At 36.5% G+C, this 24,521-nt stretch overlaps 2 protein-coding genes across 5 annotated transcripts; both read right to left on the bottom strand.

The window, feature by feature from the left end:
* Nucleotides 1-6,277: 6,277 nt before the first annotated feature.
* Nucleotides 6,278-11,490, bottom strand: LOC122664208. 2 transcript variants are annotated; one of them, XM_043859930.1, is made up of 9 exons: nt 10,951-11,490; nt 10,593-10,865; nt 10,431-10,501; nt 10,211-10,274; nt 7,579-7,736; nt 6,874-6,979; nt 6,679-6,804; nt 6,449-6,586; nt 6,278-6,339 (listed from the first exon to the last, which is right to left on the bottom strand). In XM_043859930.1, exons 1-8 carry the CDS (start codon nt 11,140-11,142, stop codon nt 6,449-6,451), a joined length of 1,128 nt encoding a protein of 375 aa, XP_043715865.1. In that variant the 5' UTR covers nt 11,143-11,490; the 3' UTR covers nt 6,278-6,339. The 2 variants fall into 2 exon arrangements, with proteins under 2 accessions (XP_043715865.1, XP_043715866.1); XM_043859931.1 differs by lacking the exon at nt 6,278-6,339 and having other exon boundaries at nt 6,448-6,586.
* Nucleotides 10,419-21,105, bottom strand: LOC122664209 (ras-related protein RHN1-like). Of its 3 annotated transcripts, XM_043859934.1 has the most exons (9): nt 20,927-21,105; nt 20,759-20,836; nt 20,492-20,659; nt 20,254-20,302; nt 19,966-20,039; nt 18,429-18,522; nt 17,506-17,606; nt 16,209-16,212; nt 10,419-10,430 (listed from the first exon to the last, which is right to left on the bottom strand). In XM_043859934.1, exons 1-7 carry the CDS (start codon nt 20,963-20,965, stop codon nt 17,506-17,508), a joined length of 603 nt encoding a protein of 200 aa, XP_043715869.1. In that variant the 5' UTR covers nt 20,966-21,105; the 3' UTR covers nt 10,419-10,430; nt 16,209-16,212. The 3 variants fall into 3 exon arrangements, with proteins under 3 accessions (XP_043715869.1, XP_043715867.1, XP_043715868.1); XM_043859932.1 differs by lacking the exon at nt 10,419-10,430 and having other exon boundaries at nt 15,901-16,212; XM_043859933.1 differs by lacking the exon at nt 10,419-10,430 and having other exon boundaries at nt 15,901-16,220.
* Nucleotides 21,106-24,521: the final 3,416 nt, after the last annotated feature.

Here is a 24,521-nt window from a genome sequence, read left to right on the forward strand (position 1 = left end):
TTCTCTGTTCGGCAAACATTGGCACAAACGCTGTCATTTAGGCACAAGCCCTGGAATTTTGTGCTCAAAGATCTGCAAGTCCTATTTCCTCCCAATGCCTCCATTGCCTGCATTTCTATATATCAATGCAACAAAAGACATATTTAGTCAAAAATTTAAGAGAATTATCAATTTATTTCAATAATCACATATGATTTTCCCAATAGAATAAAGACCTTGTATGTTATGCACTATTCTAGACTAGAATAAAGTCGGGCCCTGCCCATCATCAGTTACTTACGTTCTCATAGCACCCATGCTGGTGCAGGGGCCACAAAATCAGACAGTAATCCCCCCTCTCTAATTTTTTTGGGCGAGAGAATCCTACCTGGTCATGTGGCCCCTACGTCAGTGCGGGGACCAATGGGAGCATGCATGCAAGCATCACAGGTGGAGGGATCTCCGTCTTTCCAAAGGGGGTGGGCGTTCATTCCACTCCTCTATCTAGGCACAGGGGCTATAGTGCTACACGACTAGGTAGCATTCTCTTCCCCCCCTCCCCCCGGCCACCTTTTTAAGAAGGGAGGTAATGATGAGATCACATGGTGGGTAATTAGTATTCCACGAGTCCCATCAGAGCGTCAAAATCCATGAAAGAAGAGATCTGATTGAAGGAAAATTTTAGCTATTATTTTTTGTCAATTTGAGAATCATTAAGGGGGATTTTCATCTTCTCAAGTGCGGTGCATTGCCTAGTGCACCTCACTTAAGAATCGAACCATAAAAACATGGATGTTTATCCTCTCTAGTTCCTTGCCGGCCCAGTTCCTCAGTGCCTCTAATAAGGGGGTGTGCAATGACCACCCTATCCCAACTAGAGGGGATAATTTATCCTAAAAACAACATGGACAATGACTTCTTTTTATCCTCTCAAGTGTTAGGTGTACGGTTGGATTCCTAAGTGTGGTGCACTGTCTCATTTGGAGAGGATAAATTTCCCACTAAGGTGGTGGTGATGAAGAGATGGTTTCATTAAGAGAAGGAAGAAGAAGAAAGTGTCAGGAGGAAAGAGATAAGAGAGAGGAGCTACTGGTATAGCCTTTTTTTCGGCAGCTCAGAGATATATACTATTGCCCATATTATAGTTTTTCCACTCATCATTACCAATTTATAAATCTCGCCAAGATTTAAAATATAGCAGTAATGTTAGCATGTCAAAAACATAAATGGTTGAGTGTTTACAAAGAGATTAAAAAGCTGTGAATATATAAGAGAATAAGAAGAACCTGTAACCATAAGAAGCAACACAAGAACGACTAGAACTGTGGAAGAAATAAAATGCTTGTTGCTCTTCGCCATTAATTACTGATGTATTTCATAGATAATAAATCAAAGAGAGAGTTAAAGATACATGGAATTAAGGGAGCAAACTCCTATTGTTTATATAGCTATGAACGTTAGGTACTTAAAAATCTAAATCACAAGGAACTCTTACATTAGTAGAAAACCCAAATCTTAGTTTTAGTATAGTTTGTTCATTCTTTCTTAAACCATCCCACTTAAAGATTTTTGTTACATCTAGAACATGTTTTCCTTTTCTTAGTTCCTCTAATTTCTCCTTTCTTAATTTCACCAAATGGTTGAACATTAAATTGGAGAGATTTTGTGACTTGATTAAGAACTGGATATATATGGAAGATTAGACTGATAATATAATTAAGTGATGGACCATCTACTTAACATGATATGTTTATGTGTTGGCCACTCATGACACCTTGTCAGAGAGAGAGAGAGAGAAACAAAAAAATTAAGATATTGAAATATTAAATTAGGTAATTAAGTTATTGTGTACCCCTCACCAAAACTTGTGTCCATATTCAAATCCCATTGGCCTGAAATACACAATTGGCCCAATATTGACTCTGTGGACTTAAATTAGGGGTGTCAATCAGTCGGTTTGGGCTCGTTTTGGTTTAGTTTTAAAGGTTTCGATGTGAGAATGGGTGAGTACAAAATATGATCCAATAAGGAACGTCGGTTTTTGTTTGATTGCAATTCAATTTCCTTTATCAATGTGTTATTGGGTTGGTTACGGTTTTCTTATCAATTTGGGAAAAAGTAAGCTTTTTTGGCATTTAATGTATTGTAAATTTAAGGGTAAATTACATGTCACCCCCCGTTTTCAAACGAAACTCAAATTACCCCCTGATTTTTGAAAATACTCATCTGTCCCCCTCTACAGTAACGATGTTAATATGCTGTTAGTTATTGGTATGAAATAATTATTTTACCCTTGTACTAAAACTTTAGAATTAAATTTACAATACTACCCGTCAAAATCTATGTTTGGATGTCAAGGATAGTTTAGGGATTTAAATTTATTTAACTGGCTGACATCATCACTTAACAACATAAAACAAACGGTAGGGACTATTTTGTCATATTGAGGTCTAATACAGGGAGGTGATTTGAGTATTTTCAAAAATCAGGGGGTGGTTTGAGTTTCGTTTGAAAACTAGAGGGTGACGTGTAATTTACCCTAAATTTAAATTGATTTACCGCAAACATTAATACAATTTAAGCTAAAAATCCAGCCTTGGTTATTCATTTGTGGAGTTGAAATTTGCTTAAGTAAAGATATAAATTTCCTAGAGACTTCATTTTCCATCTTTGACTCTTGTGTCCATGAATTCATATTAAATACTAGAGGAATAGTTGTCAAAGAGAATCATGAACTGAACTTAATATTAGGGTATTGTAAAAGAGACTTATTCAACCAAAAAAAAAGAGACTTAGTAACTTTGACTCTTGAATCACATACAATTGTGATTGAAAATTTACTTCTCCAATAGGATAACAATTATTAACAAATAAGAAATGTAAGTTTTTACAAAGGAATTTAATGAACGAAAGTCAGAATTGAAAATTGACATGAAGCTGTTTAGATAGGTTGATATCGATTTTGTTCGGTTTCAATCCAAACTTTCAGCTGGTCTCAATTTGATGTCGGGTTATTTCGGTTTCAAATGCAGTTCGATTCAGTTTCAAGGTCGCACTACCCACTTTAAAACACGATCCAATAGGCCATATCGATTTCAATTGGGACCGGTTTCAATCGATTTAACTGGTTTGGGCCCAGTTTTGACACCCCTAGCTTAAATGGCTAGAAGTAAACTAAGGAATGCAACATTAAACTGTACATCCCATATGTTTATTTTCCACTAGATATATATCTTTAATGAAAATTTTAATGTTCGTCATGTTCTTCATTCAAAAGTGTTTGGAAAGCATGCACTGATTACCCTTTAAGACTTTACAACCACCCCCCCCAAAAAAAAATGTTACCCTATAATTAAGACTGTAACCAATTCCACTAGTGATGATATTTGATGGATTGTGCATTTCAGTATTGAATTGTCTAAGCATAGAAAGTTTAAAAAAAAACCAATGCATTTATCTAAGAGGTGGATGGTTTAAGAAATAATGAACAAACTAAACTTGAAAGAAGATCTAGGATTTCTACAATTGTAAGAGTTTCTTGTGCTTAAGATTTTAAGTACCTAATGAGAGTTCCTTATAGTTTAGATTTTTTAAGTACCTAACACTCCTATCTATATAAACACTAGGAGTTTGTTTCCCTTTCATGTATCTTCAAGTTCTCTTTAATTCATTATCTATCAAATACATCATTAATTAATGGCGGCGAAGAGCAGCAAGCATCTTATTTCTTCAACAGTCCTCGTCGTCCTCGTGTTGCTTCTTCTGTCTGCAGGTTCTTCGTTCTCTTATTCACAGCTTTAATCTCTGTGTAAACTCACAAGCATTTCTGTTTCTGACTTGATAACATTACTGTTAGATTTGAAATCTTAGGAGTAAAGCTTCTTGCCATTGTGCAGAATAACCCCATGGGTTGCTGCCACCCTGGGCTTGGCTTCACTTGGAAGCCCATCACTGGCCTGCTCAAAAGGGCCCATTTTATCCTATTAATTCTAGCTGATGATGGGCTGGGCCAAAAGCTTTATTCATTCTAATCCAAAACAAGCCCACACACACAAAAGGGTTTTTTCACTTTCTAAGATAAATCCTATATTATATTTCAGAATTAGTTTTCTGTCCGGGAGTGTGGCCTACGCCAGTACTCCCATATGTCTATCTCTCCTTCTCAAAACAAGGGGGCAAAGGTGTCTTTTCATACGTGGAGGAGTTTGATAAACTCACGGGTACACCACACTCCCGGATAGAATTTTCTCCCATTATATTTATTGTCAAATAGTTGAAAATCTCTTAAAATTTAGAATCTAAAGTTGTGGTGTATTGATATAACAGAAATGGGGCCAATGGTAGCAGAGGCAAGAAGGAATTGCACAGCTTGGAGCAAACACTGCAAGAGGAGCCTATGCATAAATGACGAGAATTGTGCCAATTGTTGCAGAACAGAGAAATATGCAGGAGGGTATTGTCGACAAATCATTGGAAGATGCCTTTGTTACAAACTCTGCGACACTGAATGAAGAAGAAGAAGAAGATGACTTCAGAAGCTTCTGCTTCTGTAGTTAATAATAATGGTTCTGTACCATCATCACTAAACCATGTGGTCTATTATTCTACAGAATAAAATGAAGTCTTTACCCTTTACAGGAGACTTGAGTGTATCATAAGGGGATTAATTACCTTGTGATCACTTATGTTATTTGATACTACCCCAGAATAAAATTGTCTTATTCATACCTTGGTCCCCTCCCTATACCAAGGTATGACCCTTTAGAACAGATCTTGTTACTGATAAAGTTGAAACATATAAAATAAAAGCAAAATGTTTTTGCTCCGCCGACAAGCAACGGGATTCCGTGGTCTGGAGCAATACACATCATGTAAATGAAATAATATAACATTCAATTACATATGTACGTAGGTTTTTTTTAATTTTTAAGGGTGATGAGTACATCTTGTATTAGCAGAATAGAAACAAGTTATTTGTCTGTATGCTTATATTTGCTTCGTGGTAGGTCAGATGATGCTGAAATTTTTATAGACAAGTAGATCCAAGGTCTTCTGCTCACATATCATGTTTTAGATCCAATAGAGTTTGCTAAGTGGCAACACAAAGCGTTCTAAAAATTAGGAGATATCGAGTAATGGCTGGAGTGCCAATAGGAGTCCATGGAGATACACAAAGATTCATGCCAATTCACCGGAGGATATGATTGAGCTAGACACTGAAATTTAACATGGCTAATCTGGATCACATCTTTTACCAAAAAAAAAATCTAGATCACATCTTTGCTTACCATACAATCTCTTGCATTAATTCATAGATGTTATGTATCTTGACACCAATTGTGTTCCCTGAGGTGCTAAAAAGCAACCTACAATTCCTCTTCACTGGTTTCAATCAACCATGTTGGAAGAAAATTAACAAAATCTCCTCCAAGTTTCAATTTGCAGTTGGAATCTATTAAATTTGACAGTGAAACCTTGTCGCACCGATAACTCCTGGAGGCCATGTTTGCACTCCAAGTTTCAATTTGGAGTTCTTGATTGCTGTTTTGTTTTTACCAATACAAAGAGTGAGGGTAAAAATAAACCCAAAGATTGATCAAACAACAACTGCAAATAAGAGTGAGTCAATTTAATATCCTTGAGGGAAGTTATTTCCAACTCCAGCATAAATCATCAACCATATAGATGATGAAGAAGATTCAGAATTGTTCCCAATAACAACATATAACTATAATACAAACATATCCCTCCCCCCCAACCCCCAAAAAAAAAAAAAAAAACTCACACTCTTGTTCCCTCGAGAACCACTACTTATGTCTTAAATATCCAAAAAAAAAAAAACTATATCTTCCCTTGAATACAAATGCATTTCACTGAATCACTAAAGGATATCAAATTCAAGATAATTATCAGAGCTTTTCTGATCTGCAGCGACACTGCTTACATTCATATGCCTATTGTTGAAACAATGACTGTGGAAAGCACTTTTCTATACCTCTTGTACAGGATATGTGAAAGTACAAAAAACTGCCCTCAGGGCTCTAAGACTCTTAGGAGGCATACCAATGGGCATTGTATGTAATAACATGACTCGCACTACAAAGGTCGTCACACTAACATTTGCCCTTGGAATTATTCCGTGATTAGAGATGTCTGGAATGACACATGACCCTCATGACCCATTTCCACCCCTAATACTTAGGGTAGGACTTTTAGGGTAGGACTTACAACTTGAATATGCTAGAAAACATATAAATAACAGCAAGAAATCATTGGTCTCCGACACATTTTTGATAGACGTTTTCTTCTGTACAAAGGAGGAGATAATTGTTCAAAAGAATACACATCAAAATTTCTCATCAATTGGTTACCAAAAGTAACACTTTCAATCTGAATAAAACAACCAAAACAAGAGAAAAGGGAGGAGAGTTCAAATGTGCTTCTTTTTTTACCTCCTAAAAAGGGGGGTTTATTTCTTATGCATTCTTGAATCAGGAGAATTATTATGCAAAGGTGAGAAAGGAGGTCTTGGGGAATCAGGACCGCTAAAATCCAGCATCCCCTCAAAGGAACTAGTCATCCTGGGACTAGATTTTCGCTTGTTTCCCTGTAGAAGAAAACAGCAAAAGATAAATTACAATTCATAGCATCAAAACAGAAAAACTTTTGGTTGTATGGAGGATGCAGGAAGATTCTAACCTTGGCAGAAGCACTGTTTGTATGTTTGCCACCAGATCCATGACGGTTCCTTTCTCTGTTACACTGCCTCAATAATTTCTTGTTCTCCTCATCCAAGATGTTATTTTCTTCAAACAAAACTCTCACCTAGAAGTTAACACAGATTAGCCTAGCGTAGACATGAAACCAACAATCCATGGAAAAAATTCTTCTCACCTCTTCTTCAGCTCTGTGTAGGTTGATTCTTAGATGTTCCTTGTCTGTCTTCAGTGCACTGACCTCAGCAGCCAATGATACAACATTCTTGGTTGATGGTCTCAGACTGCAAACAAACACAACCAAAATCCCAAGATTAAATAAAGGTAAAAGTTAACTGAATGCTATAAGTTGATATGAAAATGACGATTTCAGTTGTAAAACAATCTGGCCAAAAGGCTCAAAGCTAAGAAGATGAATTAGTCTTTTTTTTTTTGGGGGGTTGGGGTTGGTTAATAAATTAGGAGCTTATCACTAAACAGAATACTTTTATCTATTTGAAGGTGAACGAGTCAGCTCTTTCTGAAAGAACACATCACAAGAAATCAGAAGCATGACACTTCTGGATCTACAATATGAAGCATGCAACAATATTGTACATGACCTAATAATATATCAATATCCATTAATATTATATAATGAAACATTATATATCTGGTCTATTTAATCAATGACAATCATATAATCTGTTTATAGTGTTCTCCTTATTTCTAATTTTTGTTAGTTACAGATCATATAACCAATACCAAAATTCTAATCCTTGACTACGTGTACATTCATATACCTGCAAAATAGAATCATTGACAAACTAGATCTACATATAGTTTGTAATAGTGGGTGCAGTCTTGTGCTCAGTGGCTATTGAACAAGGAAAAAGGCCCTCACCATTCCCAAATCTTTAGCAATGTCTGGCAGGATTCAACTTCACTATTTGCCTCTAGAAAAGTATGTGCATTTGCTACAGTATTATCATTGTCAATCAACGAGGCCACCAAAGAATCAAGCAAATGCCTTTCCGAGATTGTATTGACTCCATTATCAGCCTTCAAAATAACCATGGTATACATTTGTCAGCCTTCATAAAGTTTGATATTAAGGGTATCATTTTTTTTCTAAAAAAAAAGTAATTAGCATATGGTAAATTAGGAAGAAGAAGGTAAATAAACAAAATCAAATAGGCCAAAAGTAACAAACAAACAAACAAAGAGATTCCTCCGAAAATTGAATGACTTTGACATATTATTTGATAGGTGAAGTTCACTCATGATGAAACAAGGACAATGTGATCTTAGCCTCTTACTGCATTGATTCATTATTTAACAAAACTTTGCACCCTATTACGGAGACAGATTCATAAAATCATGTACATAGCCAGCCATATTGCAATTTGATGATGAATGATGCACTATCTGTGTTTTCTTGTAAAGATACTTGGGTTTCAACATAAATAGTTATAGATCCACTGTCAGGAACCACATCAAGAAGAAAATCCCAAGGACGACTTGGGTGCCCAAACTCTAGAAGTTGGAATTTCCTCTGCTAAACCAACATTTAGCAACAGAAACTGTCCAATCTATTGTGGATCTATCCCTGCCAGGCTATCACCTGTAGTTCAGAAGGTCAAACTTCGCAATATCCATTCTTCATGGTAAAGTCTTATGGATCAGTTTTTGAGTGCTGCAGAAACCTACTTTTCAAGCAACCTTGATTTCAAAGGATTGTGGGTATGATCCTTGAAACTCTCATTTCCATATCAAAATTTCTTATGGCAGTGCAAACAATTATAAATTATATAAAAAAATAAGAAAATCCAAACTGTTCAAGATATACAGGGAGAACAATTCTGGTTGTGATTTTTCTTTATTGGAAGACATGTTTTGATGTACAGTAATTTTGATCAACCAATTTGGTTGGACTAGGTTGGTTTCTTTGAACTTTGTATTTTGGCAATGATTCCAAAGCAGAAATAGTACTCAACAGGATGCCACAAGAAGTCTAAGCAACAATTTCTAGAGCAACTTTCTATAGTCTTTTATAATTCAATTGGTGTCTCATAATCAGTTGATATTTGAAAAGGTTGACCAGACATTATAGCTCTACAGAATATAATACCAAAGGAATTTAATAATAAAGGTAGAATGGATACAATGGCAGTCATCACAACCAGACAATAATTCTAATTTATCAAGAACATTGCAGCGACTAACATTTCTCAAAGCAAATGTTGCTGGGGTGTTTGAAAAATCATGGCAACATCCACGTTGTCCTTCACCAACTCAGGCTATTTCATTGCAGCAGACAGAAACTTCATTTATGAAAGTTCAAGTAGAGAGGTGGAAACAAAGAAGTGGTGCTTCACAGTCTTTTGGCGGCAAAGAAAATGGGGCTCAGAATGCTAATGCCAATAGCTGAGATGGATGTTTTGGAAATATTTCGGGATCTGGAAGCTGGGGTATCTGATCTTTTTGGCATTTAGGATGGTTATTGAAGAAATCCTACATCTTCTCTCTTATTTTGAAGATGTTACATTACCATGCATAAGATGTACTGCTAAATATCCATCTCATCTGCTGTTGGCAAACTACTCTGATAGGTTATGGGCTAATTTTAACAAGTATAGGAAATATGCCTGATTAGTTTGATGAAGCAAACATAACCATTGTAAATCATCGACTTACTAATACAGTGTATCTTAAAAAAGGGCGGACCCAGTGAATGTGGGTCCTGGCACTGTGGGGTCCAGGATGGGTCATAATGTATCTAAACTCAAACCCATGACCACTTGGTCAGAATGGAGCAACCTTAATGTTGCACCAAGGCCCACCCTCTACTAATACAATGTACCTTATGAAATAAAATGGAACCCAAAAAGGAAAATCACTACCAACATTGCAAGGGGATTCACAACTGGGTTATCCGACCAAAAGTTCCGAAATTGTTCAAAGTAGGTAAGCTGGAGCAAATTCCAACTTGTTTATGAGAGTGCGTGAAAGAACTATTGGTTCAAACCCTAAATTTGTAAGTTCTGCTAAGTTGGACCAAATGGATTCAGGAAGGTTTTATCATAAATTGAGAACCATAAACAAATAACACCGCTACAACAAATCATTAATTTCTACAGGTGATGAAAATTAGCAGATGGGTCCTCAAAACTGCATTCTGATATTCCAGGTCTCAATACTCCAAAATTTACACTTTGCAGCAATTTCTAAAAAAAGAGAGTGAGTCAGAAGAGTAAATCCAAGACCTGATGAAAATCTGTAAGGATAATGTAGTTATAGATAAATATAGAAATGCCAAAACATATAAATTCTTTCACAACTTGAAGGCACATGTAGCATTCAGTTAACCTATTCACTTTAATAATCCACCACTAGGAAGATAAAGCACCGAACCTGGTGGTTTAATCAAAATGGCATCTCACACAAATATTAGATTTTCAATCATAATTCATTCATAAGATTCAAAGCACCTTTTCCTATAAATACTCTAAAATAATAAGGACTTTGGATCTCACAGGCATTGAAGCTGATATATGTGACCTTGCCATTTGACTCTCTGTCTTTGATGAAGAACATTGGCTACAAGAAGAAAAACTATTGTTACATATTTGAAAACTGATTGTTCTGAATCACAGAAACAAAAGACACAAGGATAATCACGCAGAGAGAATAAAGAATGAGAAATCAAGAATTACAAGAAGGACAATCCCATGTTGGCTGGAAACCCCTTTATACCTAGCAAGCTCAAGTTCATTTACCCTCTCCCTCAGAAGTTCCAACTCTTCAGTTAGCATTGTTTCACTATCCTGTCATCAAAATACACATGCACCATGAATTGTCAAGATAAGATTGTCCAGAGGGGCAGAAACAAAACTAAAAATGAAACTGAGAAAATACCCTTCGCATTTTACACTCATGTTTATAAAAATCCATTTCCTCTGCAAGGTTTCTCAGTTCCTCCTCCAATTCAATGACACGAATCTCAGCCTCCTTTGCCCGTTCATCCGCTTCGTTCCCAAATTCCATCAAAGCCTCTCTGTCACGATCATACAACGAGCACTCTTTCTCCCATCTCGAACACTGACTCATGAGGTTAGCACACTCCACTGCCAACTTCTGATTCTCCTCAACAAACTTCTTCAAAGCTTGGGCATTCATACTTGCTTCAGCCTAAAACATAAACCATCGAAGATCATAATTATACAAAACCCTGACAAAGGAAAAAAAAAAAAAAAAATTACAGAGGAATACAAACCCTAGCACTCTCAAGTATTTCGTCTTTCAACTTTAATTGGCTATGCAGATAAAAGTACTGATCCTGGAGTCGTTTCATTGCATTTTCGGACGCTTGAAGCTTCAGTTCCAAAGTCTTCTCTGACACAGGAAGACCAAGCGAGTAGTCTATTGATTCTTTGATGAAAACATCAACTTCTTGAGGAACATCCATTTTCCGATCTTAAAAAACCCCTAAAACACTGTAACGTTTCTCCGGTCTCTTCAACAGATCGAACTTCGAAGTCCTTAAAAGCCGTCGGTTATTTGAAATTCAAACTCTAGGGCTTCTAGCAGAGAAAAAGAGAGAGAGAACAGGAAACCCTAGATATGAAGACTTGAGAGGGAAGGAAAGAAACAAATAAAGAAGAGAAAAAGATCGAAGCAGAAGAAGATTCTCGGCTTCTCGCAGGGTTTGGTCGGAAGCGAAGCACAGCGAGAACGAGGGCGTTCGGTCGGGAAAATGATCTCTTTTCTTCTCTCTTGGGTTTTCAATACAAATTCAAATTTGACCGTTGACAGTGGCTTCCCATTTCAAATCTTGTGTTACTTGAGGACTGAGGTCGAGCATGGGATTAATTCGCTGCGTACAGGCTTACCTAGAAGATCCTGTGAACGAATATGTTGAATGTCAGATTAGAATCTGAAAGAATTTTGAGCCAAAACAGTGTTACATTCTTAATGTAGATTCTACTTTGACGGATGAAAGTTTGTCAGCAGGTGAATGCGTATCTTCTTAATCATCTCGTTGTTCTTTAATCCCAACGGGTGAATTGAATGTCTGCTAAGCGTGCGCACGGAATGCTAACTTACGCTCCACAGTAATTACGCCATCTCCCGCTCCCCGCCCTTTTATTCCGGATTTGTGACAAATCGGAAAATTGCCAACATAGACTGTATCTGTATACACTTTTTTTTTGGTAAGATATATAAGACTTTATATACTATACCATTAAATTTGGGATTCAAATTTGTCATATGATTAATTCAAATCATTCATTAAATATTTGACTTGCAAGAATTACCACATCATTCTTCTACATGGAAAAAAACGCATCGATTTTTTTTTTTCCTGGGTGTTTTGGGGGGAGGAAGAAAAAGAAATTTTAATATTCGAGCTTACTTTCACTCCCCCTCCCTCTATCATGCGGCTCTTCTTCTCCCTTACCCTCTCTACCCTCGGCTCTCTCCCACTCTTCTCCTACAACTCCATCTGTGATGAAACTTCATTGGAAGCTCAGATTGAGAGAGTAAAATATACACTCAACTAGGTGTATAACCACAAAGTCAAGAACAAAGAAAACGAAGGGGAAAACTAAAACTCCTAAATGTTATAGTGAAACTCTCGGTAGTTTTAAAGGGTTTTACATGAGACGGGAAAATTATAACTCTTTAAGGACGCAATATAACTTTTCAAGTTTACGAGATTGTATTATTTGGCATCAAAACTAGGTTAAATGAGAGTGCAAAGTTGTGATAGAGCCAAAAATTTTTTTGTTGATTTAACAAGCTAAGACAACAATGTAGAATCTCTATGGTCAACATAGGAAAGTTGCAAAACATTGATGGGCTTCCAAATTTCGGAATAGGAAGGCTGATGATGTCCATAGATCTCCCAATATTGTAGAATCTCTATGGTCAATATATAAAAATGGAAAGATCTCCTGCAACCTTACAATCGGTTGGAGCAGCTAATCTGAGCCTGCATCAACCCAACTCTTCTACCTCCTCCAACCCATCCTCTCTCTCTTATTGGATTATAGGGTTTTTTTTTTTTTTTTGGTAGAATTGGATTATAGGATCCATGCCTTATGTTTTGGTGATACAAAAACCATTTTTTGGATGATGATTTTTTGAATTGCTAATATTATGTATGCATGTAAAAGGTATAAACAATCCCTTAAGTATAAAGAAGCATCAAAGAAGAATTACCACTAAGTGAGCAAGCTTCAAGGTGAAAAAAAGTCATGGAAGTCTTGAAGATTTAAAGGAAGGATAAATTACACGTCACCTCCTGATTTTTTGAAAATACTCAAATGGCTTTAAGATTGAAAAGTAAAAAGTGTATGTGGAATTTTGAAGGAGTGTGTGTAGACTTGTCAGAACCTTAGCTAGGGGTACAGAACAAAAATTGGATCCATTTTAAAGGGGGGATGCTTACTTAACCTCAGAAGTATCACCCAAAAAGTGACTTTTTTTTTTGTATTTTTGCCTAGTACGGCCCTATTCGTATTGTATTGATATCAATATCAACGGTGACTGATACAACCACCGATTCTGAAACCTGTAACTGTGTTTGTGAGATATTGTTTTGTGTTTTTTCAGTTGCAGATCTACCTTCTAGAGATTTTGTTCTTGTATTCTGCAAATCCTCTTACTTAGAGTCATTATTTCCTTATTCGTTCACTATAGTAGCGCGTGTATTGAACTGGCCATCATCTATCTTTTGGATTGGAATCGTGGTGTGAGATACGATCTCATGTCAAGATTAGGGTGATGATGAGAGGGAAGATTCTTGGTTATTTGTTTCGATTTTAGAATTCAAACAATTCTAAAATCATGTCTTAATGAGATTAGGCATAATTTTAGTATTTGATTGGTGATTGGCTCCAATATGGAAAGCTATATCACTTCTTATCTCTTAAGATTGTCTTGAGGGAAAAAGAATGGCAAGAGACCATTCCAATGGATTTTCATTGTTGTCTTCTCTTTCCTTAAAGATTGTCAGCCAATAAGCTCGCCCCTTCTCCTAAGAGTGAGTGTGAGAAAATCCTAGTGCCAAGTGACATTGGTGGTGATCGACGTTGACGGGAACGGATTACTATTGTAGAGGAAAGAACACCTTGTGAAAAGGATAAGATCGCGTGAAGAGTTTGCATTTATAAACCTAAAGGTAACCATGACTTGTTATTAATTAAACTTTTAAATGGCCAACCCTATGGGTAGGACGATCCACGTACATCCCCAACACTTACTTGCATCCCTAGTTACCCAACTCATTTTTGTGGAGAGAAAATGTCTCATTATCTTACACATAAATGTTCCAATCCAACCCTTTAACATGAGGACCACCGTGAGAGGCTGAGCGCATTCGCTACCCGGCCCCTTGGAAGGAACTTTTGAAATTGATTGATCGCCAAGCTAGGTGGGAAGCAATTGATTAGGTAAGAAACTTCCCCCTTTGTAGGCTGGAGTGCTCTAAGAGGGCCACATTTCTAGGCTCTATTTGGTTGCAAGTAAGAATCGTTTTCCCCTCCAATTCCTCCAATTCCTTGTAGTATAGGGAAGTGGAAGGGAAATAAAATTACTTGTTAAAAACAAAGAAAAGATTTGCAACCATGATTGTATTGTGTAACCTATTTAAACTCCTTTCCATTTTGGTAAATAAAATTTTCAATGTAAAATTTATTTCACTTTTCAAAACAAAGAAATTTTATTGCAAAGTAAAGTAAATTTTTTTTTATGCAAAAAATAAAGTGAAATCTAGGGAAGAACTCTATGGGGGAAGTGTGGTGCATGCACCTTGCACCAGATACAGGGTGATCATTGCACCCCGCCTTCATGAAAGGTGGAAATGCTGTCCATGGTGATGCTTTCGTAAACGCACAAGGGCCACTCTCCCCCACAAGAAACACTTCCCCAGAAATTTATAATAACCAAATTGGACATATTTTGGAGGTAGTTACACCATCAAGTGAGGTAATTGATTATAAAAACTCTCATTTCAGTATTGATTTGATTATTGATTTTATTTTTGTTCTCTTTTATTTCCCCTTGCAACCAAATGGAGCCTTAAGAGACATGCTTGATAGCCTTGAATCCATCCTGTTAGGCAAGACTAACCCAAATCAAAGACAAGTTAAGATGCATGGGCATCAAATTCCTCCAACAATTCTATTTGGACACCCACTTTGACCATAGTCAGGAAAATTAAATTAACTAAACATTTATATTTTCTCAGCGATCCAAAGTTGACTTTTCAACAATTTTGCACAAGTCTGTTTGTCCAAAATGTAAGAGTGTAATAGTTGTCCTTTCACACAATTTTAAATCCTAAGAAAGCTTTACTTAGGCATTGTCCCAAGATATATAAGCAAGGGTAACGAAAGAGTAATACATTAAGCACACGCCAGGATCTCTTGTGACACCACAAGTTGTGTGGCTTGAGTCGCTTGACCATAGTAACAGAATTACAACCAATGACCATTTAATCCCTCTAATTTTCATAAGATAGCCATTTGATTTCATTGCTTAAAGTGGTTGTTTTGAAGTTAACAAAACCATTTAGCCATTTGATTTCATTGCTTAAAGTGGTTGCTTTGAAGTTACCATTAACCATTTGCGATTATTTCTTAAGCTGTCTGATTGCAAGAAAAAAAAAAAAAAAATTTTAAAAGTGAAATAAAATTAAAATTAATAGGAAACCTTTTGTAATCATAACTTATTCTATAACCAAGTCCAGAAAATTCACATTCTAGTAATTAAATTTTACTATATTCTGTAATCATATTCCATGAATTAAGGAAAGGAAACAAAGTTTGATTATCATATTTAGTAAGAGTTTAAGATAATTATACAATTTATGATTACAAAAGTTTTCATTTTTATTTTTAAACTGATTTCACTCCTGTACCTTTAATTGCAATCAGACACAGCCTTAAGGAGTTTGCTTTGAAATTACTTTTTTCATCAGTGATTGTTCCAAACTGGATTAGAAAAGCATCAAAATTTGGTAATAAATAATAAATTATTTTGTTAGTTAAAAGTCCCATCTAATCATTTTATTTCATATCCAACGGGGTAACCTTATTCAAGCCACAGAAATGACAAATCTTTGCTAAAATCACACACCTCTGACCAGGAATTCTTCAGACATCATACCCACCTAGTGCATTATTCCCCTTCATTCTCTTCCAAGGAGAAAAAGAGATGCCAAATATCACACTTAAAAGAAAGAAGAAAAAAAAAGTACATGGATTACAGAATGATTCCCCCCCCCCCTCCAACCACTACCCTTTTCTGTATGTACGAAATTCAGTGGACACACACATACATTCATTTACAGGGTTCAGAAAATAAAAAGCACATTGTCAAGAAGAAAGAACAAGGTCTTCCTCTGATCAGCTCAATGGGGTCAATCCTTCAAATATTTGCATGATATCTTTGCATTGTCTCCCCATGGAATGATACGCTTTCCTCTTCACACACTCCTCAAACAGTTCTTGGAGTCGCTGTTAAAACGAACCTGTTAAACTGAAGTGTCAGACAATTGAGTTTATCAAAAATTGAGAGGGGGCAGTAGGAACTAGGAAGCATGATGAATAAACACATCAACATAGATTTCAGCATAGTTATATCAGAACAAGCACACTTAATTAACCAAACAGAGACACAAGAAGACATCCCACACTACATCCCTCAAGGCAAGTAGCAACTTATTATGGGTTCTTATCCCAAACCCTCCCTTCCACAGCCAAACCCATGCACACCACCCCTCCCCCAAAAAAAAAGGATTGAAAATCTGATCCACTTAACCTTCAATTACATAAGTGAAATTTCGATGGTGCTTATTGGAACCAATAACACTACACCGAGCAGATCTACACAGTAGCAGTAGACAAATAAGTACCTATGGTTCTATCTCCAAATAATTAATACTTATTACTATCAAATTTCAACTCCAAACATCTTAGTTCTTTATGGACCAAAGTACCAAATCTATTTATTTATAAATCTTCCATTTGTCTCCATTTTTCCTTCCTGATTCCCCTTATAACTGAAATTATAACAGTGCCAATGCCTCAGAAGTACTGAATACACAACTGGCCCGTAAGATGTACTCCATGTAAATTGTAGTAATGGATTATTCAATTTCTCCTGCAGTCACACTATAATGGAAACCTATCCTTTGTTGCACATCTAAATGCCACCATTACACCTAATAATTTTTTCCCAAATATAACGGGGAACCAAATACAACATTCATTTACCCAGAATGCCTTGGTTCATACCAGAACCAGACAGCTATATACAGCCTCATACAGCTCTCAACACTACATAGTAAAAAAACAGAAATTGAGTATCTGAACTCATCAGTCAATAGAACATCACTCAAAATTTATAAATAGTATGTACAGCCCACAATAATGCTTGACATGACAGGACTTGATCTAATTGGAGGCATTTACTATGGCCCTGGCCGGAACGTCAACCAGATGATCAATATCATTGAGTAAACCATAAAGTGCTCACAAAATGGCACTTGCCACCATACTTCACCATTGAAAACAGAGAAGTTAATTGCACGTTGCAACTGCCTGCACGGATGAAAATTCATATATGCACCATTACAAGTCTTAATTCAGTAACATAGTAAGGAGAAATTTAATCAGAACATGGTAATAAAACAAAAATATGGAACTAGGAGGGAAATGTTTTTTGATAAGAGAGAGAAGAGAGTTAGAAAATATTTAGGAACAGTGCTGCAGAAGAGGGAAAAAATATATATGAATAAGAGAGAAGAGAATTAAGAAAATACTTAGGAACAGCATGCTGCGGAACGTGATCTTTCTGCTGGTCTGTCCACAAGAACCATCCCTGCTGGATTCTGGGCTGGCTGAGCTTGAGGCAATTTCTTAGCTGCTCACATCAAAATAAAAACCGATGTCATAGTCAATCATATGAGACCTAGAGAGTTACAAATCGAAGAATACAAACAAACGAGAGAGAGAGAGAGAGAGAGAGAGAGGAACTATCATCATCCAAAATGCAATCAGAAGCAGCACAAACATAAACCTCAAACTTAGGCAACATTAAATCTGATTGAATCAACCACAGAATATCACAGATGATTAGTAATTCAAATAAGCCAGGTTGGATAAAGATTTGTTATGTACCCAGAAATGAGACTTTACCAACTCAGTCAGTGCTATTAGATACATGTGGGGTGATGAAAGGCACACAACAAAAGAATCCAACATTAACAACACAAATTTTGGTCTATGGTGTTTCATTATATCAGAATAACTATATGGATGACCCAAGACTATCCTGGAACAAATGCACACCACATAAGTTGTCAGTATCATTACTGTCCAACACTACATCCTTCCCTGCCCCTCCTAATATTACATAGTCCTCTGAATTGCATGTATCATGCCATTTCATTCAAATTGGTTGAAGCCCTCTAACTGACCCTTGGATAAATTGTAGAGATCATCAAAAAAAGCTGACTATAACATCAAAACCAGCTACACATAGCAATTAGAGGGATCCAAATAGTTTTAGGGGAAACACATACAATTACACAAAACCAAGTTTAAATTGATAAAGTAAAAGTACAAAATAAATTTTATAAAAAGGTCGTACCCAGTGTACAAGGCTCCCGCATTAAGCAGGGTCTGGGGAGGGTCAAATGTATAGTATCACATTAATCCAGAACAAGGAGAAAACAAAACAAACCTATCTCATAGAATATGTCATTGACATTGATGGCAGTTTTAGCTGATGTCTCCATGAAGAAAAGACCATTTTCCTCAGAATATACTCGAGCCTCCTGTAACAGCAAATATTAAGAAGCAATAACACAGGTTAGGAGAAATCACTAATATGGACAAGAATGATACACCACAGAGAATTCAATCGAACATTCATAAGAAACTGAGCGTGTGTATACGTGGCAGCAAAAAAACATTTCAAACAAGTATATGCATTAATGATAAAGGCAGATTAGATATCAGGTTCAAACAGTCCCTTTTACTTGTTTCCTCTAACGCTAAAATGCTACATATCTATCATGCAGAGGCTTGGATGAAAGAATTTTAAAGCCTCTAAGAAGAAAAGAAGATACTATATACTATTTGGTATTTCAGTGTTAACTACAAGCATACAATGCGTAATGTAAGAACAATTTGCAGAAATAAGCATACAACACTCCAGTCACTTAATACTATGTAGGAACAATTTGCATAAAAAAGAATACAACATTCCAGTCAACTTAATACTATGAATAAACAGTCCATAAGGAACATAATTAAACTCAAATTACAGTCAGAATCTCATAATTTATATTCTTATACTTGATAATTCTGGTAGTTTACAGCAAACTGTAGGACCAACTCTGTTCCACGTGACAAAGTCACAATTTCCAACTTGGAAAAAACTAAGTCCAATGGTCACTACATAGGAAATGGGGTAGTTCTCCCTATCATCTAATAAGCAAAAACCTAAGTCTCCCAACACTCGCAAATCTTCACATGTATACCTCTCCTAATAAAAAGAATTGGGAAATGTAAGCAACAAGAAGTGAGTCTATAAATGAAGCTATTGAGGCATTTGAAGGTTGCTGGAATAAAACTTCACTCTCATGAAGATCGCTTTTGCATTTTACAAACTCCTTATTCATTTTGGAATTTAGTGACTCTGAGCAAATAGGCCTTGATCTCAAAGAAACAACGTATCTATCCCAACTTCTAGAGGTACCGCTATTGTCCAATGTAGTATGACAACTCTAGGAAGCCTAACCCTGCTGTTGGGGAGGAGACACCTGTGTGCAAGCATTTACACACCATTTTTTAGTGTGCCTTTCCAAAACATATTCCAAGATGGCTTCAATCCTAACACATTTCAATTTTTTATTTTTAGCCCCTCTTGAAACTTGGTTTCCCCAAAGGACTTGGCATAGAACTGCTTTTTGGATCCTCATAGTATGTATACATCTATCCCTCCATAAACAATTAAAAGCTTTCATATCTGCATTCTGACACTATTTGCATTGAAAATAGAAATCCCAACACAATAGGGAAACTGTGAACCATCCAAGTAACATGGTTTCTAACAAGGGTAGCAACAAATCTTTTCTAGGATAGAATACTCTGTTGTCAAACATCAAATAGTAACTAACCGAAAGAGAATTGACAAAACCCCTATACTTTATATCCATAACACAATCATAAGCACATCCAGAAACTGGAGAAGTCAAAATTAGGAAATAAGTTACCTCAGCTGTCACCTTCCTTTTATCTTCGAGGTCAGCCTTATTACCCGCAAGTGCCATAACCATGCTAGGGTTGCCTAGAGTGAAACAAAAAATCATTAGTATAACATGAACTAAATGAATGACCCTCTGAAACTCATAGTTCTTGATCACACATGAGGAGCAGTAAGAAAAAACACTAATCACCGTAAATTAGGAAAATAGTATCAGAAGCAAATGAGAATTATGCCATAAGCTCTGTAATTAATTAATTTTCCACGGCCAATAATTCAATGAAGAAGTCATTCACACCTTGTTTCTGAAGTTCTTGAACCCACTTCTTGGCCCTTGCGAACGACTCCTGAAGTTTCAAAAAGGGGGGGAAAAAGTACAAAATCAATAACATAGCATGAAGCCGCCTCAGTACAAATACAGAAGAATCTACTACCTATGGAAAATGCAGAATCTATCAGAAAAGAGAGAGAACCATTCAAAGCAAAGAAAAAAAAAACAAAACGAAGAGGCAGAATAAGATTAAATAAAGTCAGACCGTGTTAGTAATGTCGTAGACGATTATGGCAGCTGCAGCTCCTCTGTAATACATGGGGGCCAAGCTATGGTACCTCTCCTGCCCGGCCGTATCCCAAATCTCAAATTTCACGGTGGTATCATTCACCGCCAGTGTCTGCGAAAAGAACGCTGCTCCGATTGTCGACTCCTGCCACCAAAGAACTGGAAATTCAGAACAAACAGAAATACCCTAAAGACAAAGGTATCATCCAGAACTCGTCATCAAGTCATCGAAAAGAAAAATCACCTGGAATTCGAGGAAATGGCCCTTGACGAAGCGCAAGACGAGGCTTGACTTCCCAGCGCCCATATCTCCGAGAAGAACCTGCGATCGAAACCGGAACAATTACAAAAAAATTCAGATATTTGAACAGATGAAACCAAATTGAAACCCTAAGAAGGTGTTTTGACTCACAAGCTTCGCATTGAGATTGTTGTTCCCGATGGTTGCCATTTAAATTACTGATCAAAAGAAGATCGAATTGCAGAGCAAATCTCTCGAAAGGAAGAAAAACAGATGTTTTATCACCTTCGATTGATTCAGTTTCACGAGAAAACGTCGAGAGAGATCGGAAATGATTGATTGTAATGAAAATAATCCAGAATGAAAAGTGAAAGGAAAACTCGGTCCGAAAGAATAAGAATTGTTAGTAGAACACGTTTTTTTAGAGACAACTTGGCCTATTACTTCACGCGTCACGCACTCACGCACTCACGCACTCACGCGGCTCACGCCAATGGCCAACCGTCCTTTGTGAAACTACAAAAATGCCCCTAGTCTCAATTTCAAGTCCAGGTACTCCAGGAAGAACAAAAGAATCTATTAAAAGACTTAAGCCCCTAATGTAAACGTTGGGATTCCATTAAATAAGTGGTGAACTGTCAAGATTTGCACCTTCGAGATCCTAGACCAAAATTTTGGGGTTTTGGTCTTGAGGAGATTTTGTGTTTCAAGATTTGAGATACCAAGTCACAACTGAGGGCCTTGAGCATGCCTTTGAAGATTTTTATTGATTGTGGAAAACCTAGTCTTTTTTTCTTTCTTTGTTGATAGTAATAGGAAGTTAGCAAAAAGTTTCTACACATATTGTATAAAGGGAAAAAGAACATTGCATCGTTGCGTGGTTCTCATGGTTAAACATAGGAGCATGCAAAATTATTATCTCACCTTCTCTTCAATAAAATAAAAAAATGTCATCCATGATGATGTCCTTGGGTGTACTCTCATTGGGCCCTAGCTTATGTAAAGGCTACAAAACTAGGTAACGATCTCTTGCCCTTGTATAAAATATGGGAAGGCCGGGAATTGATGCCAAGTTGTGTAAGCCCTTGCATCAGCATGGAGGCATTTCAATAGAGATGGGATTTTTCATTTCATGGGTGGCGGGACAATAATTTCACCCTTCTTTTGTTTGGACACAAGCGCCACACAACTTGACAGCTTTCTTTTTCTCATAAAATATTTATGAAAAATTTTCCCATATGACATAATGCAATTTTTTATTCATGAGGTTTTTTTTTTTTTTTTTTTTTTTTTAATTCTCTCCCGTACATATATAAGTCTTATGTGAATGATATTTTTTTGGAACAACCATTGGTGTGGCATGCATAATTTGCGAAGATCAATCCCTCTTATAGCTCAAAATTGTGTCTTATTAAGGGAGTTTGTACTAGTTAAACCATCCGAAGAAAATTTCATTTGGAAAACTATAATCAATTGGATTTCATATGTAAGTGTTCTAATATGTGGAGTACTTATTTGATCATTTTAATCATTAGATGGATGGAAAATTAATTGGTTATGACACATCAAATTTGAAAGTCTATCTCAATCAAAATTAGACGACCGTGAACCATGCGTAGCTTTTGCTTCTTTTGGGGTTAAGATGCCTCTCTCTTAGAAAAACTTCAACAATTCTTGTAGTGCACTTAAACCCTAAATAAAAAATAATAATAATAAATTCTAAAACAAGTAGAATTTTTTATTTAAAAAATACAACCTAAGTTAAAGAAATTTCGATTAACTTCAAAATTTAACCCATAAATCGATGATAATGTTGATAAAATGTCATGATATTTGAATTTCATTAGACATGCCATGAGCCAAAAATATCCTATCTTCATCCTCGCTCATGAAAGATATTGTGGCGTTGAATTTAGTTAGAACACCAAAAACAAATTTAATTAAAAAATAAAACAGATTTTTTTAGAAAAAAAAAATTAATAAAAAAAGAAAGCAGATTTTTTTAAGATGAAAGAGAAATAAATATTATATATTAGGAGGAAACTAGGGGAGTTACATTCTAAAATATCCGTGGCCATTAGAATCATTATCTACAAGATGAGCGAGGGTTTGCGGGAAGCCGTCTATAAAAGCAGTTCTTCATGTTATACTAAAAAAAGGAAAACATAAATTTTGATTTTTCAATGTTACGCTATAGAACTTTGGAGAGAACATGTTCTGTTTTGTTTTGGTTTTTTTTGGTGGAATTTGGAGAATATGTTGATCCTTCAACTTTTGCAATATAAATTCAATCCTTAACATGGGTAAAATTAAGCTCAATAAAAGAGACGCCATACGGTTGGTACTAAACTTGAATAATCTGACACCATGATAAGGTTCCACCATTGTGACCTAGTGGTCGTAGGTTCAAGTTTTGAAATAGCCTCTCGATAGAGCAAGGGTAAGATTGTGTATATTATAATCCTCCTCAAACCTCATAGCGGTGGGAACCTCGTGCACTAGAAAGCTGCTTGGTCACGTGGTTCCTACACCCAAACATAGGAGCGCATGAACTGATTGTTTAGCCCCAATCAAATAAAAAATCTCATCTAGACAGATGCTCCTATGCGCACTCTCATTGGCTCCTGCACTAATGCATGGGTTACATGACCAAGCAACAATCTCTTATCCAAAATAATTATAGCTTCTATAGTAGAAGATTAGTATAAAAGAAGCTTGAAAGGCAATGTGGCCCTTGCGCCCATACATAGAAGAGACAAAATGATCACTCCACCCCTCATTAGAGGCAGAAATCCTGTCTCTATTGATACTTTTGCACACGGTCTTATTGGCCCCCACATTGGTATAGGGGTCACACTGCCTTTTAGTGGATCCCCTCCCAAAAGATTAAAATACTAAAACGTACGACATGTGTGGATTGGAGAAATCTAATAACTTTGAAATTTAATCTATTATGGTTCTTTGAGCAAGTAGCGTAGAGGAGCATACCAATGAAGTGTGACTTACGTAGGAGGGCAATAAAGTCATTTTATGCAATGAATACAAAGAGAGGAAGAGGGAGAGAAGGTTTTAGTGGCATACCACCCATTAATTAGCTATTCAAATAACCTATTCCTATAATATTTGAAGGGCAAGAAATCACCGCCTAGTCGCTTGGCCTTTACACCAATGAGGGGACCAATGAAATTGCACGCATGGACATCAATATGAATGAGATTTTTTATTTCACCGGATCGTAATTTCATACTCTTATTTAACACAGGGGCCACAAGACAAGACAACGTCCCTTTTTTTCCCATATTTGAATCCCCAATAGACTTTGACACATCTTTGTCCAATAATAAAAGCATTGGACCCTCCCCCTTAGAGCCACCCGTTTGAGAGGAAACTCCCTTGTGAACATGGGGCCAGTATCTCCCGATTCGTATGTGTTGCAAGATCGTACATAAACCTTAGGGATTAGTCGGCCAAAGGCCCGATATCTCCTTTTCCACAAAAAAAATAATAATAATAAAAGCATTGGACGGCTGGCGGCGGCATACACCCCAAGGACAGCGCCCAGCCGTCCGATGTGCGCGGGAGAGGATCTGAATCCGTTGTGTTTGTGGTATTAGTTTTGTTTTCGTTTTCAATCATTCAATGCCATTCCGCGGGACTCCGTTCTGGTTGACAAAGACATATTTGTCCTTCATCTTTCTTCTGATGGATTGCTACGAAACGTCCACTTACAAATTGTAAGTGAAAAGAACAGGAAAGCCCTAGCCCG

Source organism: Telopea speciosissima, chromosome 6 (genome assembly GCF_018873765.1).
Source record: "Telopea speciosissima isolate NSW1024214 ecotype Mountain lineage chromosome 6, Tspe_v1, whole genome shotgun sequence".
NCBI classification, from domain to species: domain Eukaryota; kingdom Viridiplantae; phylum Streptophyta; class Magnoliopsida; order Proteales; family Proteaceae; genus Telopea; species Telopea speciosissima.

What these genes read in the sequence shown, in the direction of transcription:
- LOC122664208 (XM_043859930.1), bottom strand. Translation starts at nt 11,142, where the DNA reads ATGGATGTTCCTCAAGAAGTTGATGTTTTCATCAAAGAATCAATAGAC. An exon ending in AAATACTTGAGAGTGCTAGG is followed by an intron (nt 10,866 to 10,950) that starts GTTTGTATTCCT and finishes TTTATGTTTTAG; the next exon opens with GCTGAAGCAAGTATGAATGC. An exon ending in AATGAACTTGAGCTTGCTAG is followed by an intron (nt 10,275 to 10,430) that starts GTATAAAGGGGT and finishes TTCTTCTTGTAG; the next exon opens with CCAATGTTCTTCATCAAAGA.
- LOC122664209 (XM_043859934.1), bottom strand. Translation starts at nt 20,965, where the DNA reads ATGGCAACCATCGGGAACAACAATCTCAATGCGAAGCTT. An exon ending in ACAATCTCAATGCGAAGCTT is followed by an intron (nt 20,837 to 20,926) that starts GTGAGTCAAAAC and finishes TTTCGATCGCAG; the next exon opens with GTTCTTCTCGGAGATATGGG. An exon ending in TGACATATTCTATGAGATAG is followed by an intron (nt 17,607 to 18,428) that starts GTTTGTTTTGTT and finishes TGATGTGAGCAG; the next exon opens with CTAAGAAATTGCCTCAAGCT.